General features: G+C 39.4%; 1 protein-coding gene across 3 annotated transcripts in view; it reads right to left on the reverse strand.

Moving 5' to 3' along the window:
- UBE2H (ubiquitin conjugating enzyme E2 H) overlaps positions 1-19,590 on the reverse strand; it is a 103,398-nt gene that overhangs the window by 44,264 nt on the left and 39,544 nt on the right. For 2 of the 3 annotated variants that reach the window (XM_019452732.2, XM_019452731.2), the window contains 2 exons: positions 2,930-3,006; positions 1,723-1,797 (listed from right to left, as the gene is read on the reverse strand). In XM_019452732.2, coding sequence (XP_019308277.1) covers positions 1,723-1,797; positions 2,930-3,006 — 152 coding nt within the window. Of the gene's footprint in view, positions 1-1,722; positions 1,798-2,929; positions 3,007-7,726; positions 7,769-19,590 lie in introns of all 3 variants that reach the window. The other variant, XM_019452730.2, reaches the window with a different exon arrangement.

The raw sequence follows: 19,590 nt of genomic DNA on the forward strand, positions 1-19,590 counted from the left end.
AACACCACATTCCATCTCCCTGGGATGGAACTAGGAAGGGGTGCTGCCCCAACTATACAGGCATTAAGTCAGATATACTTGGGGATTATCTCAAAAATGCAACACCTCACAGCTCCCTTCCTATTTCACCATCTGAGAACCCTACACCTCAGAGGCCCTTGTAGCAAGAGGGAAATTTCCAATTCAATCATTCATAAAGTATCTTCTCCCTCCCTGAGTTTAGAAAAATCAGCCCAGAGACCTTAAAAGGAAATCACCAATTTATTCTTAAAATGAACACCGAGAGTTCCCAGCCTAAGAAGGAGTTATAGGTGCTCTGTAGTGTTTTTAAGGCACAAAGCTTGAGAGCAGTAAGTAGCTAGATGGTGCGGGAGAAGCCGCTGCATTTGAATGAAAATTAGTCTGTAACAATCCTATCTTTTTCACATGACTTATCCTAGACAGAAAGGTGGGGGCCTAGAATCAAAACATAAAGCTTAGGATGTCTCTGGTCCACCTCTTTGGGGGAGGGGGGCGGAGAAAGAAAACTTTTGTTGAAGGGTGGGTACGGTGTGTGGTATCTAAACTCCAAGAGACCTAGCATTACTTCCAGAAACGAGCCCATAGCGGTAGCAAGATGTATGAACTCTGGCAATCTGAACATGAGGATCAGTGTGACTGTCAAAAAATGTATAATCGATTCCAATTTTATTTTTTTCTTCTTTCCTAAAATTGGTCAGTATTTTATAATATTTCAAAATCATCTTTAGAATGAAAATTTTAAAACCTAGGTTAAATTAGCTGAGTTACTACCATTACACAGTCTCAAAATTTTTACAAGCGTCAACCTTCAGGGCACCCAGGTGGCTCAGTCAGTTAAGCGTCCGACTCTTGATTTCGGCTCAGGTCAGGATATCACGGTTCATGAGTTCAAGCCCTACACTGGGCTCTGTGCTAACAGTGTGGAGCCTGCTTGGGATTCTCTCTCTCCCTCTCTCTCTGACCCTCCCCCACTTATACTGTCTCTCTCTCTCTCTCTCTCTCAAAATAAATAACTTAAAAAAAAAGTGTCAACCTTCAATCCGATATACATCTTTAGCGTCTGATGCTAAAACGCCTAAATTGTCACTAAGTGCCTTAATGGGGGTGCCGGGTTAATAATATCACCAGTTAGGGCAGAAAGAAGATGAAGGTGAAGAAAAAGTACCTCTTTATACAATCCCACTGAGGCTCCTACTCTACTTTCTTCAGCTGCTCAGGGGGCTAAAACGATGAGGAGTGGAGAGAACGGAAAAGGGTGATTTCACTGCTAGGTACCCAGAGTTGGAGTGAACAAAAAGCAAAGGAGGATCTAAAGAGGATTTTTAAATGACAGAATTAGAATAGACACTACATAACATTAACTCCAATAATCTAGCAATTAAAATGAGACTTAAAACACGTTTATTATTTTACTACTTAGCCTGAATGGACAGTGGGCCTTTAAGATTATTTAATCTTACCCTGACAGAAAAATCTAGAGTTAGGATCATTACAATCATGCAAAGGGTTCATTTCACCATCTTCTGTCACACTAGGAAGTCCCACAGAAAGTCACTAATTAATTAACCAAAGCCCAAAAAGGAAAAATTCAGTTAAGTAACCATTTCTGGAATTATCTCCCATAAAATGTAGGCTTTTTTTCCCCTCTTTTTCTCTTTGATTTCAAAACTCACTAATGAGACAAATTGAGTAGTTACATACCTATAGATGGAGATTTGAAAGGGTATTTATCAGGAAGATCCACTCTAACTTTCCATACTCCACCTTCATATGGTGCTGAAATACAAGTAAAAATGTTAAACATTGTAACTGTGTGTTTCCACATTAAAAAACAAATCTGAGTAAAGGTGAAACATTAAATCCTAATCTCTTTCGAAAACCTTGTAAATTAATTCCTTCAAGAGTCAGGGACCCCATAGTTAGTAGCTATTATATGTTCAGATTAAAATACTTTTCTTTAAAAAAAAATTTTTTTTTTAACGTTTATTTGTTTTTGAGACAGAGAGAGACAGAGCATGAACGGGGGAGGGTCAGAGAGAGGGAGACACAGAATCCGAAACAGGCTCCAGGCTCTGAGCTGTCAGCACAGAGCCCGACGCGGGGCTCGAACTCACGGGCTGTGAGATCATGACCTGAGCCGAAGTCAGCTGCTTAACCGACTGAGCCACCCAGGTGCCCCTAAAATACTTTTCTTTAACAGATCTAGAGTTGGGGGCACTGGGATGGCTCAGTTGGCTAAACGTCTGACTTTGGCTCAGGTCACAATCTCGTGGCTCGTGGGTTCGAGCCCTGCATCAGGCTCTGTGTTGACAGCTCAGAGTCTGGAGCCTGCTTCACATTCTGTGTCTGTCTGTCTGTCTGTCTCTCTCTCTCTCTCTCTCTCTGCCCCTCCCTGGCTCTTGATTGGTCCCTCTCTCTACCAAAAATAAATAAATATTAAAAAATATGTATTTTTTAAAGATCTAGACTTGGAAGATAAGCAAAGACTCATTTCTCCCCTACATTTACCTGATTTTGTAAAGTATTAAGCACTATTCAATTAATTGGTAAATAACAGCCTCCTACTTCAATCTACCCTGTTGACCACCCCTAACCAAACCCAAAAACAGAAATAGAAAAAATACATGAAACTTTCCCCCAAACCATCCACTGAGTAGCCACTCATTAAAAAATAAATAAAAATAAACAAGAGTATTCACAATTCATGTTTAATACTGTCGCATGGAGATAAAAGAGAAAAGCATATAAAGAGTTATGATAAAAGCAAGACTTCCTCACTGGTTCTACAGTTGCATTAAATTTACTGTTCAAATACTACCCCACCACCACCTGTCACTGATATTCTCATTACTTATTAAGGAGTAGAGAAAAAAGAAAAAGAAGAGTGCACATCAACATGTGTACTTACTTCCTTGTGGTCCGTAAAACTTCACTACAAATTCATTGAGTCCTCCCAGGATCGTAACCTCATGCTTACTCTCAATGCTAAGGCAGAAGGTAAAGGAAAGTACACAGGCTTTATATTACCTAGAACTAAAGATGATATCCCCAAGATATGCTATGTAAACTGTTACCAACATTTGATATGAAACTGACAATATAAAATATACATAGTCATTCTGGTCACTTAGAAGGCAATATATACTCTTGTGAAAAGAAAGGGAATGAGCTTTAGATTCAGAAGCTGGAGTTCAAATCCCAGGACCGCCATTTGCTGGTTTTGCGGGCCCATGCAGAATAACATGAACTCACTCTTTGACAACCGGGAAACACCACTTCATAGAATTTCTGTAAGGACTGAATGGGTCAAATATGTACAATGTGTAAGACTGCATTTTGTATATACATAATGTATATGTATATACAATACATAATGTATATTGGATATAATGCATGTACATAATGTATATACATAAATGAAAAACAGGCACTTAGTTTTATTTTTCTCTCCTCTGTGAGCTCTCTTCCCCAACCTACTCCCAGTGACCCTTTAACATAAACTCCATTATTCCCTTTAGTCAAATTCAAATACTCAGCATAGCACTGATTCTCCTAAACTATAAATGCTGTGCTCCTAAAATTATGGATTTACTAATAAGCCAAGTCCCCACCCGTTCTTCCCCCCCCACCGGCTTGGAGAATAATCAAATAATTAGTGATGCCACCTTGCTAACAAGTACTGTTAAATGCAAAAGACCAGCAAAAAAATTTAAAAAAACAAAAACCAAAATGTTGTCTGTAGTATTTCCTTCCACCTATGCTTTCTCTCCCTTCCAAATCTCTCTGCCCCTTAGACTGGCCTCTGGGTTCCGATGCATGCCAGGGCTCTCCTCACAGAAGCAACACTTCTGTGGTCTCTTCCTCAAAAACTTGCCTGTCCCTGAGACTCTCACCTCTTTAAGGTACTAATATTCACCTATAGGAACCAAACCAACCCGAATCAGAAAAGAGAGCTACTGGTTCAATATGTACCTGTTTTATGTTTCTGTTTTGTAGTCCAAACAAATAATGACTCAGGAATTTTAGGTGCTGGGCTTTGGAGGGCCCTCAAATCTCACAATGAAATTAAACAACAACTAAACCGGGGCGCCTGGGTGGCTCAGTCGGTTAAGCGTCCAACTTCAGCTCAGGTCACGATCTCGCGGTCTGCGAGTTCGAGCCCCGCGTCGGGCTCTGGGCTGATGGCTCAGAGCCTGGAGCCTGCTTCCGATTCTGTGTCTCCCTCTCTCTCTGCCCCTCCCCCGTTCATGCTGTGTCTCTCTCTGTCTCAAAAATAAATAAACGTTAAAAAAAAAAAAAATTAAAAAAAAAAAAACAACAACTAAACTTACCCTAACCACCAGTTATGATAAACTGGTCTTATCTTTCTCCGTCAGCAATGCCAATTACATTTTAATTACATGTACTATTATACAAAGGGAAAGAACTGAAAGAAATGTAAAAACATTCTCTTATATAAAGAAATACGGTCTTTTTAAAAGATTTGAAATTACATATTTGGCTTTCTTATTTTGTGGTCCTACGGGCCACGAAACAGAGGGGCTGGGTGTATTTTTGGGAAAGTGCCTTGCTGAAGAGCCTTGAACAATCTCCGCTAAAGACATGTAACAAGACAATTTAGTTTATGCTACTTTGATCTCATTCTTTTCTAAATGAAAACTATTTTAATAACATGCACACCGAAAGGACTCAAATAGCATCCACATTGTAAAATGGGCTTCATTTCTCGCTTGGTCAAATGAGACATTCATGGACGCTTTGGGGTAAATTCTACCTGACTAGTCACCTTCTGACACCTGGCAAAATATTCCAAAGCTAATGCTTATGTAATAAATAAACGTACAACAGGCTTAAATTGTCTTAAAACAAACAAACGAGCCAAAAGAGCACCTTGTGTTGTAAGTGAAACCTAGTTACAATAAACAAAATTGAACACAATAAAGCCCTTGAAGAAAACAGACTTTTTAAAAAATAATCTTGGCGGCTCCTGGGTGGCTCAGTAGGTTAAGCATCTGACTTCAGCTGTGCTGACAGCTCAGAGCCTGGAGTCTGCTTCAGATTCTGTGTCTCCCTCTCTCTCCACCTCTCCCCCACTTGTGCTCTCTCTCAAAAATAAACACTTAAAAATAAAAAAATAATCTTGGGGCAAAAAGGCTTTCCTAAGAATGACACCAAAGCCAGAAACCAGAAAGGAAAAGATTAGCAGATACAAGCACAAACACACATGTAAAACGTTTGTATTGTAAAAGACAAAAAATAGGTATGTATACATTTTTTTTAAGCAGGCATCAAGCCCGGCATGGAGCCGAACGCAGGGCTTGAACTCATGACCCAGAGATCAAGACCTGAGGGAAAATGAGACTCAACTGACTGAGCCACCCAGGCGCCCCATAAAAGGCAAAATTAAAACAAAGGACAACCTAGGAAGGAAAAAAACCTATAGCATATGACCAAAACATGTGAATTAAAATATATAAGGTTATTACAAAGCAGTAAGAAACATGAGAAACACCTTGACAAAGAAAAGACAAGAACAGCCAAGAAAACTGAATGAGCATAATTAAGCTAAAAAAATTTCAACTCATTAGTTTAAAAATCACACGTTTTCCACTCTTTTCCACTATACACTGATAAAGATAAAAGAGCTGATGAAAACCTCGTATTCAGTGGAATACAAATTAGTATTCCTGAGGGTAAATTTAACACTATATTCCAAAACTCAAAATGCATTTATCTTTTATTCAAATTTCCCTTTTATGAAGTTATTTTATAAAAAAATAACCAGAAACTGCTGGTGGGAGTGTGACACAGTTTCAACCATCCTGGAAAACCGCTGGCGTGGTAAAGCTCCACAACTGCACCCTCCCAATAGTCAGGTATAGCCGTGATCACCAAAACACAGGTTCAAGGATGCTCACGGTGCTGCTTACAAATCCAAAAATTAGGTTACGACCCAGAGACTCCCCAATAATAAAAAGGACTTATGGTTGTCACCCAACAGAATACTGCACAGCAACAAAAAATGAATTGCAACATGTTAAGTGCATGAGTCTCCCAGATATGACAGTGACAGAAACCAGATACCAAAGAGTAGACACAATATGATTCCAGCCATACACATTTCAAAGAGACTAAATAAATCAACGGTGTCAGACATCAGGATAGTAGCTACCCTAGTGGAGACTGTGAGCACCAGGAAGTGGTTTGAGGGGGATTTCTGGGGTGCTGATTAAACCATTACTGTTTCATTTATCACTGAGTTACGAAAACGATTTTTCATATATATATATGCTATTGTCTAACCAAAAGTTTACTGAAAGTAAGACAAAGTATACCTGAAACGTGCACATATGTTTACTGGAATATGTGAAATTTAAAAACGGAAATTAGGGGCGCCTGGGTGGCTCAGATGCTTAGGCGTCCAACTCTCTTATTTCACTAGTGTTTACTGATGCCCTCTCCCCACCCAGAGCTCTTCCAATGTATGTTTCTGCTCAGCTTGGGGTATCCACTAGTAGTCAACTGAATAAAGTAGTACAGAGAAAGATATCCCAGTCATTAAACAAAACCAAATAAATTCACAAGGATAATGAAAGAATAGAGTAAGGCAGAAATTTAAATGAGTTTAACGAAAGAAGTCATAAACTAATTTTTTAAATATAAAAATCTGTAGAAGCAGCATTCCTCATTAGCCAGAACTAACTTGCTATGAGTAGCACTGATTAAAATATTTATTTTTGAGAGAGAGAGGGAGAATGTGGGGGGGGGGGGGGGGGCGAAGAGAGAGGGAGACTCAGAATCAGAAGCAGGCTCCAGGCTCTAACCTGTCAGCACAGAGCCCGACGAGGGGCTGGAACCTACAAATCGTGTGATCATGACCTGAGCCAAAGTTGGACGCTCAACCGACTGAGCCACTCAGGTGCCCTGACAGCAATTACTCTTAATCAGTTAAAATTCTGTTATCCACATGGATGGCTCTTCTAGAAAACTGAGATCATTTCTATCCTTTACATGGCTGCAATAAATCTGGGTTTCTTCCATTTTGTGACCTGTTTGAGAGTTAGCCCATGCTTTTATCTACTCTCCAAAGAGTCATGTTAAAATGAGATTAGAAATCAATGCTCCGGGGACGCCTGAGTGGCTCACTTGGTTGAGCACCCAACTTCAGCTCAGGTCATGATGTCACGATTGGGGAGTTCAAGCCCTGTGTTGGGCTCCTCTGTTGTCAGCATATAGCCCGCTTCGGATCCTCTGCACCCTTCTCTCTCTGCCCCTTCCCTGCCTGTGCGCTCGCTCTCTCTCTCTCAAAAATTAAAAATAAACATTAAAAAAAATTTTTTTTTAGGAAATCAATGCTCCAAACCTCCCCTTTCCCACAATCCCTGGTATGATCTTCCACGTCAGATATACTGGCTCTGTCTGTCTTTAGTTACACATTATTAGTGAATTAGAGTTCTTAGAGTCCATTTCATATGAAAAGCTCAAGTAAGCTGAATGAAACATTTAAAACTCCTACCAAGTTGGTAAAACGAAGAAGCTGTGCTAAATTTATGCTGCCTTGGAATGGTACAGACAACTAAATCAGATGGAAAAAAAGAATTTAAGTTTAGTTGAAAGAAAAACACTGCATTAAAAATAAGCCATTTCATCACCATGAATGACTGACTTGCCCACAAAAAATATAAAATTACTTGACTGCTGTTACCATGTGTGTTTATGGTAGAGGCCGCGAGTTTCTTTCTCCTCTCTGCTGCAAAGTCAAGGGCAAGGAAGGCAAATGAGAAGGCAGGTTACAATGACAAAAATAATGATCTATTTCTGATCAGGCTAGCAGACTGGCAGGAGCTCACTAGAAGGTTTCTTCATTACTTTCTCAGTTTCAAAGCTTAAAAGCAGAAAATAACCTTCAGATACTGTTCTGGTAAAAATATGTTAAACAAACGCATAAAGCCACATTTTACTCACCTCTGATCTAAGCTGTTCGCAAAATACTGCGTTTTACTTACTTAGCATTTCACTATTAAGTACTATCAGCATTTTTGGTAGAATAATGATTAACATTCCCAGGAACCCAAGTTCATTTCACTTTTAAAATGCCAGCCACCCACCCCCTTATTTCCCCTGAATGGCATTATGATTACACAATCTAATATTTAAAGGTTAATGCCAAACTGTCAAGAGATAACTGACATTCTTGGCAAAACGTGTCTATCGGGATTTTAGAAATGATTTTTATATAGTTCTGGAATTTTCCAGAAAGAGAGCCAAGGGCTAAAAGCCTGTGCCACAGGATTGACCTTAACAGGTCAAAGACCTAGGAATCAGACAGCATTGTTTCCTAAGTTTACTGATAATGAGCTTATAAAATAAATGAGGGTGGCCTCCCTGAGCTGTGTCCATGGAAGTAAGGCACTGGGGTGAAGAATGTGCTTCTGTACAGAAAGTAGAAGCAATCTGTGTGGCTTTCTCTATGTATGTTCAGACCAGTCTATTTCCAGAACCCTCCTTGAGATTAATCACATTCTGAAAGTTGAAGAAACTTGCCAACCTTTATTTACTACCTGGTATTCTTAATAAAAACACAGCATGTCTTGTGAACCCATTAATGTGCAAAATATCACAAAAATAATATTGGGTTATGTTTATAGAGAATCCTCCTTTAGGGATGTACACTGAAATATTTACGAACTAAGCTATATGATGTCTAGAATTTGCCTTAAAATAACCCAGTATGGGCAAAGTTAGGAAAGGGGTACAGAAGAAATGGCGGAAGCCTTGAGGTAGGAATTACTGAATCTGAATGATGGGTGCCTGGAGGGGGGAGCAGTCACCACATTGTTCTTTTATGTTTGAAATTTTCCATAAGAAAAGTTCTAACAGTGTAGAAGAACTTAGCTGCTGTAGCTGTTTCTCAAAAGCTTATGAAGGGGGGGCGGGGCACCTGGGTGGCTCAATCGGTTATGCATCTGATTTTTCTTTCAGCTCAGCACACGATCTCACAGTTCATGGGCTTGAGCCCCACGTCAGGCTCTGTGCCGGCAGTGCAGAGCCTGCTTGAGATTCTCTGTCTCCCCAGCTCTCTGCCTCTCCCCTTCTCGTGTGCACTCTCTCCCCCCGTCAAAATAAACAAACATTTAAAGGGGGAAAAAAAAAACAACAACAAGGTTATGAAACAATCCAACATTTTTTCCTGAGGCCCAGTACTTAGTCTGAGGAAGAAAAAGGCAGCAAATGATCCAGTACATAAAAGAACAAAGACTTCTTATTGAAAGAGAAGAATACTCTGCCAAGGTAGCAACTCAACAAGTGACATTCTAGATGAATGAAATTCAAAAGGATGTCTAAGAAAAATTCAACCACTCAGAAGGAATATGAGCATAGCTTTTGCATACCTATGACAAATAGCCTCTGGGCAATAATTACTTATACCTTAAACAAAGGTACATCTGTAAAGAAAAATGGTCATGTACAACAGCAGAGGCTCCTGGGTGAGATGAAAGTTTGAATTAAAAAAAAAAAAAAAAAAGGCTTTTAAAGGTTTGTATTCTTTTTATGAGGAGAGGGGAGGACTTTTACAGAAAAGAGAAATAATGAAAACAGCAGAAATAAAAGCTATCAAGAAAATAAGCGTGGGGAAAAGGATGAAAGGCAGTAATAGGGAAGGAAAAAGCCTTCTGCCAGTGATGAAATAAAATATAAAGAATAAGGGCATATTTTTATCATTTATCTCAATCTGGGAGACAATAATACAATGTCAAGAGCAATCAACAAAACAATATGCAGGTGTCATATTTCCTAAACTCAGACGATTTTATTCCCTGTATCACCCTCCAAAATATTTTAAGCTTTCCACATGAAGTGACAGGAATCTATTGTGCTGAGCTATGGAGAATATACTGTTAGCATCTATTAAATCCACAAAAGATCACAGGCTTTATTTCTGTTAAAAAGTTGGTTTACTAAATATTCTACACCCAAGAGCCATAAGGCAAACACAAACCACTCTTGGACGAACCTGCTTAAAATTTAGCAAGGGAACAGGAGATCTGTACGTTAAAGAGTAAAGGTAAAAAAGGGTTGCACCAAGTGCTACTAGGGTCTACAGAAATGGATTTCTTCTAGTTTGCAGGTATAGACAGTGATGGATTTACACAGGGCTTAAGAACAGTATGGGATTTAGATGTGCAGAGGTGGGAGAGGCATTTAAAACAAAACCAGAAAAGCACAGGATATGTCCACAGAATGGGGACCACTACATTTTTATTGTGATGAGTAGACCATGGGGAGTGTAAGAAAGTAAGCCAAGACCAGATTATCAAATGGCCCCAAAGTATGGATTTTATACGGTGAACAGAGACAGTTTGTATTCCTAGGCACAGTGAACGCAACTGTGCTTTACACAAAGCTACCTGAGCTGTGGTGTGGACTGGCTGAAGGGGTGATAGACAGTTAAAGCAAAAGAGCAGAAAAGAAACATTCAAGGCCTCAACTAAGGTAACAGCCATGGGAATGATGGGAGGGATTAGAGAGACTTCTCAGGCTTTGCAACTGACTAGACACTAGACACAGCATAGCTGATAGAAAGCAGCTCCAGTGCTGCTAGAGTATCTCATTTTCGTGGGAAACCAAAAAAACCAGATTTCTAAGTCAATCTCATTTCTAAATGTAAACAGAGCACATGTGCTCCAATGTCTCTCAGTGAAGCTTTCTGGGATCATTCTACTTACAACCACAGGCTGCTACATTCCCAGCAACTAATTAATATACTATGTATTTTATTTATCTCTTGTCTCCTACTACACAATGCAAACTTCGTAAGGACAAGGATTCTCTGGTTTGTTCACCGCTGCATTCTTAGGGCCTAGAAGAGTGCCTGGCACATAGTAGGGACTCAATCAATACTATATAAAATGAACATATGAAGTTGCAAGACAGGCATGACCCGAAACTGCCAATCTGAGGTCTGACTATAGTTTTAGCCTTGTCGGACAGCAGAGGTGATACTATTAACGGCAAGGTGGAACACAGGACAGAAGGGACAAATTTTTTATGGAAGATGCTAAGTTCGGTTTTGCACACACAAAATTTGAAGTATAAATGGATAAACCAAGCAACGATATACTATAAGCAGATGAACACTCGTGATTTAAAAAGTCACCTTGGGGTCCCTGGGTGGCTCAGTCGGTTAAGCTTCCGACTTCCGACTTCGGCTCAGGTCATGATCTCACAGTTTGAGTTCGAGCCTCACATCGAGCCTCACATTGGGCTCTGTGCTGATAGCTTGGGGCTCATGCTCATGCTCTGTCTCTCAAAAATAAGTAAACAGTGAAAAAAAAATTTTTTAAGGAGTTATCTTGTGAATCACTTAACTCTCAGCTTATTTCCCAATCTTTAAAAAAAGGGGGGGGGCAGTGGGTGACTGAGGAGGGATTTCTACCTCATTCACAGGATTGTTGAAGATGAAATGAAATAAAATACCTACAAAGAAAGGTACCTGGCCCAGTATCTGACACAACAGGAATTCAAATTTTGGGGTGTGGGTGGGGGAGGAGGGGCAGAGAGAGAGAGAGAACCTCAATACAGGGCTCGATCCCAGGACCCTGGGATCATGACCAGAGCTGATATCAAGAGTCGTACACTCAACTGACTGAGCCACTCAGGCACCTCAGGAATTCAATTTTTTTTAATGTAAAAAATATACAAAACTGACTAGAGATTAGTTTCCACAGAACTAAAGTTTACTTAAGCAAAATCTTTTTTAATATCTAAAAAATTAAGTTTCTTCTACATTCTTGAGAATACTAAAACAAAACAAACATCCTTTCTTGATGTTTTCATTATGAATAATGGTTGCTATACGGCACCACAAAATACAATGACGTCATCTGGAACTAACAAGGCATATGCTTATTTTGTGAAATAGAAACTTCCCATACTGTTATGGAGGCATTGGCAGGTTCTTTTCCTAAGTTTTTTTGTTTAAGTAATCTCTACCCCCAACATGGGGCTCAAACTCACAACCCCAAGATCAAGAGCCACATACTCTTCTCATGGAGCCAGCTAGGCATCCCCCTTGGTTTGTTTTTAGCTATGTTTGAGAGCTGTTAGTGGGCTACCGTCCTTTAAAATGTTATCTATGGTGGTTATCAAAATCAGATAACCAAAGTTTATGAACTTTTAATTTTTTTAATTTTTATTTATTTTTTTTAAGTAGGCGTGGAAGCCAATGCGGGGCTTGAACTCATGACCCTGAGGATCAAGACCTGAGCTGAGATCAACAGTCAGATGCTTAACCCACTGATCCACCCAGGTGCCCCCATAAAATTTAATTAAGAAAAAAAATTCTAAAAAAGACATTCTCCAATAAATAAAATACACTTAAAAAAATTTTTTTATGTTTATTCATTTTTGAAAGACAGAGAGACAGAGCACAAGCAGGGGTGGGTCGGAGAGAAAAGGGGACACGGAATCTGAAGCAGGATCCAGGCTCCAAGCCATCAGCACCAGAGCCCAACGCGGGGCTCGAACTCATGAACTGCGAGATCACGACCTGAGCCGAAGTCAGATGCTCAGCCGACTGAGCCACCCAGGTGCCCCAATATACTTTTCCAGTTGTTTGTTTGCAGGTTTACAACTAAATTAGTTGACTGTAACTGCCAGAAACCTAAGTGATTGAGTGATCACTTATTTAAAAACAGTCTTTTCAAAATAAGTATGTATTCTCCAGAAGCTTGTAAAGCAAAAAACTTTGACAACTTACTAGGATATACTGAATAAAGATACTTTATCTAAGGGGTAAAAGGTAGCATGTACTATTTTTTTTAGGTAGCATGTGTTTCAAAAATTTTACATAGTCAAAAATTTCAATGGGTAATAACAAGGTTAAACAGCAAGCATGTTCATTACCACCCAGCAGACTATAAATCACACTAGCCTTAGAAGAGATTTTTTTCCCTCAAGTGTTATGCTTTCATTTAAAGCTTCCATGTCAGAAACCAAAGTAAACACTGGCAAGATCTAAGTAAATGTTATTTTTTTTAATGGGAAAATCATCATAACTTAGCTTTTCCTGGATGCATTATTCGGCTTCCAGAGTTCCAAATAATAAAGTAAAAGATTCCAAAGAAAAATTAAGAGTCATAAGTCACAGAAAATAATTCTTTCAAATAGATTTTAGAAAAGGGAAATATATCAGAAAGACATACAGGAAATCTAAGCCCCACTCCACCCCCCACAAAAAGGTTTTATAAAGCAGACCTATGGGGCACCTGGGTGGCTCAGTCGGTTAAGCGACTGACTTCACCTCAGGTCATGATCTAGCAGTTCGTGAGTTCAAGCCCCGCATTGGGCTCTGGGCTGACAGCTCAGAGCCTGGAGCCCGTTTTGGATTCTGTATGTGTGGGTGTCTCTCTCTGACACCCCCTCGCCCCCTGTTCACACTCTCTCTTTCCTTCAAAAATACACATTAAAAAATAAAGCAGACCTATAAAGCCCAATAGAAAAGCAAAGGAAAATATGGAAAAATGATGCCATCCTGAGACCAAAAAAACCCCAGTCAAAACAAGTAAAATGGGGGCACCTCGGTGGCTCAGCCGGTTAAAGTGTCCAACTTTGGCTCAGGTCAGACCTGAGCTCATGGTTAGTGAGTTTGGGCCCCACATTGGGCTCTGCGCTGACAGCATGAGAGTCTGCTTGGGATTCTCTCCACACACACACCCCCACTGCGCCCCTACCCAACTTGTGCTCTCTCTCTCTCTGAAAATACATAAACCTAAAAGAAAACAAAAAACAGAAATAAAATATATACTTTCTAAGAAGCTCAAATTCCAGTTAAGCACTTCAAAATATTTAGAAGATTATTAATAAAATATAAATAGCTCTTTAAAAAACTCTACTGCTTTGCTATTTTATGGCAACTGTTCATTTTGTTTACTTTCAAAATAAAAGGTTATCAATAAAATATAAATAGCTCTTTAATAAACTTCACTGTTTTGCTATTCTGGCAACTGTGTATTTTGTTTACTTTTAATTAAAAATGTAGAAATCATATACATAAATTAACAATATATTAACTAAATAGTATATTAATCTTAAATAAATCATAAGATTAATCAAAAGCTTAATTTTCATGATTTGTTATAGCTTGATTCAAAGATAAAATACACAGTATGTTAAAAATAAATCATTTTCCCAGAGAATTGCTTATTATCTTAAGCATGATAAGGATATTATGGCTCTTTAAGAAAATGTCTCTATTTTTAAGAGGGACCAACTGATTTATGTGGTTGTTAATGACAACAATGTCTGGGATTTGCCCTAAAATATTTCAGACAGAAGAAAATGAGAAGTGTGAGAAAGTCCTGATAACTGCAAAGTTTTAAGTGACAGAGACTCAGTGAACTCATCTTTCATTTTGTGCACACTTGAAAAATTTCATAATAAAACAAAATTATTTACTTTTATTTAATTTCCAATACCTACCATTTCTTCTTCTTCCTTTTTAAATCAGAAGATTGTATACATTTAGCTACACTCTACCTCTCTGGAAGGCTGACATGCACTGTGAGGGAACTAGTCAAACATCCATATATTTAGAACAGAGCTTTGAACTGTGGAGAAAAAATGAGGACTTAAAAGAGTCTCGAGACAGAAGACACCCCAGAGACATCAAGGTCACAATGAAAATCCTTAAAAAAAACTTTTCCAGAAAAATGGTTTAAAAAACGATTTTCGGAAAAATTTTAGGAGTAGGACACATTAAAAGATACTGGTACCTGATCACAACTTCCACCTTTCCTGTTTTCAGTTTGGAGGCAGATGAAACCACTATCCACATGTCAGAGAAGCTACCAGAAAGAACCCTGTCATTCCAAAGGCAGACTACCTAATCACAGGAGGCTGGAGGAGAAAAACAAATGAATCACAACCTTAAGGATGACAATGGCACCTGAACTTGAAAACTTTGTGAAGTCAAAGACAACATGTAATTTCCCCATAAATGATACAGAAACATGCAAAGAGTCCAGTGGCCCTCTGCAAAATCCTCATGCAACTATCTATTTAAAAAAACATGCTATCTCCCCTTCTGGGCTGTATGCTTCTTCAACGTGCCATCAACAGTGCCTAGGACATAGTGGGAGGGGCTTCTCAGTAAGTATTATTAAGCTAAATTTAATATGGCTTTATGCAGTATCTTTGGCATTTCATGCTTCCAATGTTCTTCTCTTCTCTGAACATCTTTGAAAACTTTACTTCCTTTGTTTTCAATACAGTAGAGCAGTTTTTACCCTAATACTTGACACGTAGACTACAATATCACTCAATGAAAACAGAATTGTTTAATAATCCCTACCCACAGACATACTTAATCAAAGCATATGTGAATCATTTACAGTAAGCAGTGACTTTTTTTTTTTTTTGAAGTAAGCTCTATGGCCAACATGGGGCTTAAACTCATTACCCTGAGATCAGGAGTCGCATGCTCTACTGAGCCAGCCAGGTGCCTCAGCAGGGACTTTTTTTTTCTTTAATGTTTATTTTTGACAGACAAAGAGAGCACAAGGGGCGGGGGGAGGGCAGAGAGAGAGGATTCTTCAAACTCACCAACTGTGAGATCATGACCTAAGCCAAAGTCGGACACTTAACAGACTGAACCACATAGGCGCCCCTCCAGCAGTGACATTTTTAAAGGAAATATATTCTTTGCCACTCTCCAAGTGACATATAGTATATCACAACTGCAAAGTGTTGTATAAAAATTAACAAATACAAGCAGTGGTACCCATTCTACAGATGAAGATTATAGAAAAGTGAAAAACAATGGATCACAGAAAACGAGCAGGAAGAGATTTTAGGCATGCGGTCATTCCTTTTTTTTTTTTTTTTTTTTTAATGTTTGTTTATTTATTTTGAGAGAGAAAATGCGCGTGTGTGCATGTGGGTGGGGTGCAGAGATGGGGGAGAGAGAATCCCAGGCAGGCTCCATGCTGTCGGTGCAGAGCCCAACTCAGGGCTCTATCTCACGAACCAAACTGTGGTATCAAGACCTGAGCCAAAACCAAGAATTGGACAGTCCCGGGTGCCCCCAACCTTTCCTTTTTATGAAGCAGTCAACACATCTCAACGTCACGGAGCTACTTATGGAAAGATCCACGTCCATAACCCAGGCCACGACTCTTCCTCCTTTCCTTCTCCATACTGTCTAATTATGCATTTGTGTCTCTAGAGACCAAGAATCCCCCACAGTAATTTTACAACATCAATAATCTCAAGAATTTCTTAAAGCAAGTTCTTTGAAATTCAAATATAAATGCCTATAAACCCAAAGGAAAGGGGGAAAAGAACACACATGCACGTACAAACCATTAGTTTGCCATTATAAATCATTGCTCTAAAGCTCTGGTCAGAAGGACCTCTTGATTCCCTAGTTTTTTTCCAGAACATGAAGGACCAACACCTGCTGTCCACTTTGCAACTCCACATTCATTAGGCATAGCAGGTGTCAAATATTAGTAACACCTTAACCTCGATTTCATAAAAATTAAATGAGGGAAGACAGTGGTACAGACTCAGGCTTTTTAAAGCAATACACATATAAAGAGATAAGTAACAGGTTTGGGGCGCCTGGGTGGCTCAGTCAGTTGAGCGCCCAACTTCGGCTCAGGTCATAATCTCACAGTTCACAGGTTCGAGCCTCGTGTCGGGCTCTGTGCTGACAGCTCAGAGCCTGGTGCCTGCTTCAGATTCTATGTGTGTATTTCTCTCTCTGCCCCTCCCCTCTCCCCTGCTCACACTCTGTCTCTCTATCGAAAATAAACACAGGGGTGCCTGGGTAGCTCAGTCAGTTGAGCATCTGACTTTAGCTCGGGCCATGATCTCACAGCTCGCAAGTTCAAGCCCCACCTCGGGCTCTGTGCTGACAGCTCAGAGCCTGGATCCTGCTTTGGATTCCGTGCCTCCCTCTCTCTCTCTGCCCCTCCCCCACTCACGCTCTGTCTCTCAAAAACCAAACATTAAAAAAAAATTTTTAAAAAGAAAAAGAAATAAACATTAAAAAAAACTTTTTTAATTGATTGTCAGGTACAATTAAGAGGTATGGAAGTGATAAGGATAGGGAAGCTAGTCTAATAATTTAAAGTAAAAAAGTTTTGAGTATTAAATCTGCATAAACAGTAAGAGAATAAAAGCTGTATTGTTATGAGGTCCAGGAAGGAAATTAAAAATCAAATTTCTCACAAGGCGTGCTTCCTGAATAATTAAACAATGTGAAAAAAAATCAAATATAGCAAAACAAGAGAAAACAAACTCAGACACACACAACAGTGGGTGTATATATAGAAGAAAATCTGGCATCGAAAAGGTGACAAAACTATTAAGTTTCCCTCTCTCATGTTTGTACCACGGGGTCAAACAGGACTGATGGGTTCGGGTGCCACACCACAGGGCAGAGTGCTGTTCTGAGTGCACCTCTCAATACAACTGAATAACCTCCTCTGGTGAAGCACAGACTTGTAGGCCTTTTCCCTAAACTGTCTTTTAAAATGTGAGTGGGGCCCAACGTGGCCTTCCCATCCCCTAACCCGCTAGTCTCACTGCCCAGATATACCAGTTTATTTTATATATACACATTCATATCGTCACAGACACACAAGTGTTAACTGTTGTGTAAACACCTCTCTCCACGGAATACGTGGAGGACATCTTGATCAGTACACAGAGGTCTAAGCCATCCCCCCTTTTAATGCTCGCACGGTATCAAAGTACCATAATTTAATCATCCATTAGTGAACTGGTAGTTTATGGTCAGCTTTTTGCTACTACAACGTCACAAAGAACACTCCAGTACATGCCTGTTGCTATAGTTTTTCAAGTTTCTGTTTGCAGTTTCTACAAGTGGGACTTCTGGGTCAAAGGGATATATACCTCATTCTGATAAATGTCCTTCAAAAAGACTGCCTCCAGCTACTTTCTAACCATCATCATAAGAGCCAACCTGGTTTCCTCCCACCCTCACCAACACTGGCATTAACGCTTTTACAGTGAAACAAAATTCATTATCTTTAAACACTACCCCAATCGCCATCTGTAGCTCAAATTGCCCAGGGCTCTTGTTCTCTCATGCTGTTCACCAACTCAACTGCAACCCCGGCTGGGTCACCCGAGGGAAAAAGATCCACTCTACTGACCTTACTTCTTGCCTAACACGGCACCTTCATGTGAGGATGGCCCTTCAGGAGTTATGAACAAGAACGCACTAAGACACGAAACACCCTTGGTTAGCTATCTCAAAGACCAGACTAGCCAATTAAATCTCACTTAACCCATAAGACAGATTAACTCCAGAACCTGGGCACGAAAAGGTGAAAGGAAGGGAAGAGTTTACAGGAAGAGTATCTTACCTACTTCTCTAAATATACAAAGCATTTGCACTTCTATATCTATGCCCCAAATAGAATGTGAGGTTAATTTCTTATTTCTAGGGTAGACCTGATATTTTAAATATCTCCTTTTACCAAACTACTTTTGCTCTCACAGCATACAAAATAACAAATACTTAGGGCGCCTGGGTGGCTCAGTGGGTTGGGTGTCCGACTTCACTCAGGTCATGCATGATCTTGCGGCTCGGGGGTTCGAGCTCCACATTAGGCTCTCTGCTGTCAGCACAGAGCCCGCTTTGGATCCTGTCTCCCTCTCTCTCTGCCCTTCCCCCGGCTCATGCTCTCTCCCTCTCTTAAAAATAAACGAAGATTAAAAAAAATAATGAATACTCACAAAAGATTTATACAGATTTACACAAAATCTCAGTAAAAGATACTTAACATTATATGAAATAAAGTTAAATCTCTAATTTATTAGAGGCCATAGTTTACTCTTGACTCCTTAAAACAAGAGATCTAATAGGAAATAATTCAAACATATAAAATGGTATTTATTTTCCATATATCTACATATTATTTGATTTTCTGGTTACAAATATTATCAAAAGACTTTCTCACTATAGAATATCAGGATTTTCACCTTACCCCCACATTCCCTCTCCCTATCCATGGAACAAATGTATAACACCACTGTTGATCAAACTAACATTCAGAGATTACATTATTAAGGACCATGTAAATATTACTCACTGCAGAGACATATAGTGTTGTATGACCAGGTTTTTTCTTTTCAGTATTTTTTTCCCAAGGAAATAATGACTGCCTTAAAAAATTAAGCAAACAAGAAACCAATATATCTATCATTAATCTGTCCCTCAACTCTGACAGAACTGTCTCAACAGGTTTAAACACATCAAGACGAATATTCGTATTTGAATGTATTCCCCTCACGAATTTACTTTTCTCACTCTTTGGCTCGATTGGGTAACATGTACTCCAATCCCTAAGCATTTGCTGGCTAGGTGGCAAAGGAAGGTGACTCATGAATATACTGGTTGACAGAAGGAAGCCAGAAAGGGATCAATTCCTGACTGCAATGTGCCCAGCAGTAATTAAGAATTTCTCTGTGAGAAAGGAACCACTAACATCACTTTAAAATAAATAGAAAATATTCAACATTTGCACTATCTAG

The sequence above is a fragment of the Panthera pardus genome, unplaced genomic scaffold (genome assembly GCF_024362965.1).
Source record: "Panthera pardus isolate Hobbes unplaced genomic scaffold, ASM2436296v1 HiC_scaffold_8, whole genome shotgun sequence".
Lineage (NCBI taxonomy): Eukaryota > Metazoa > Chordata > Mammalia > Carnivora > Felidae > Panthera > Panthera pardus.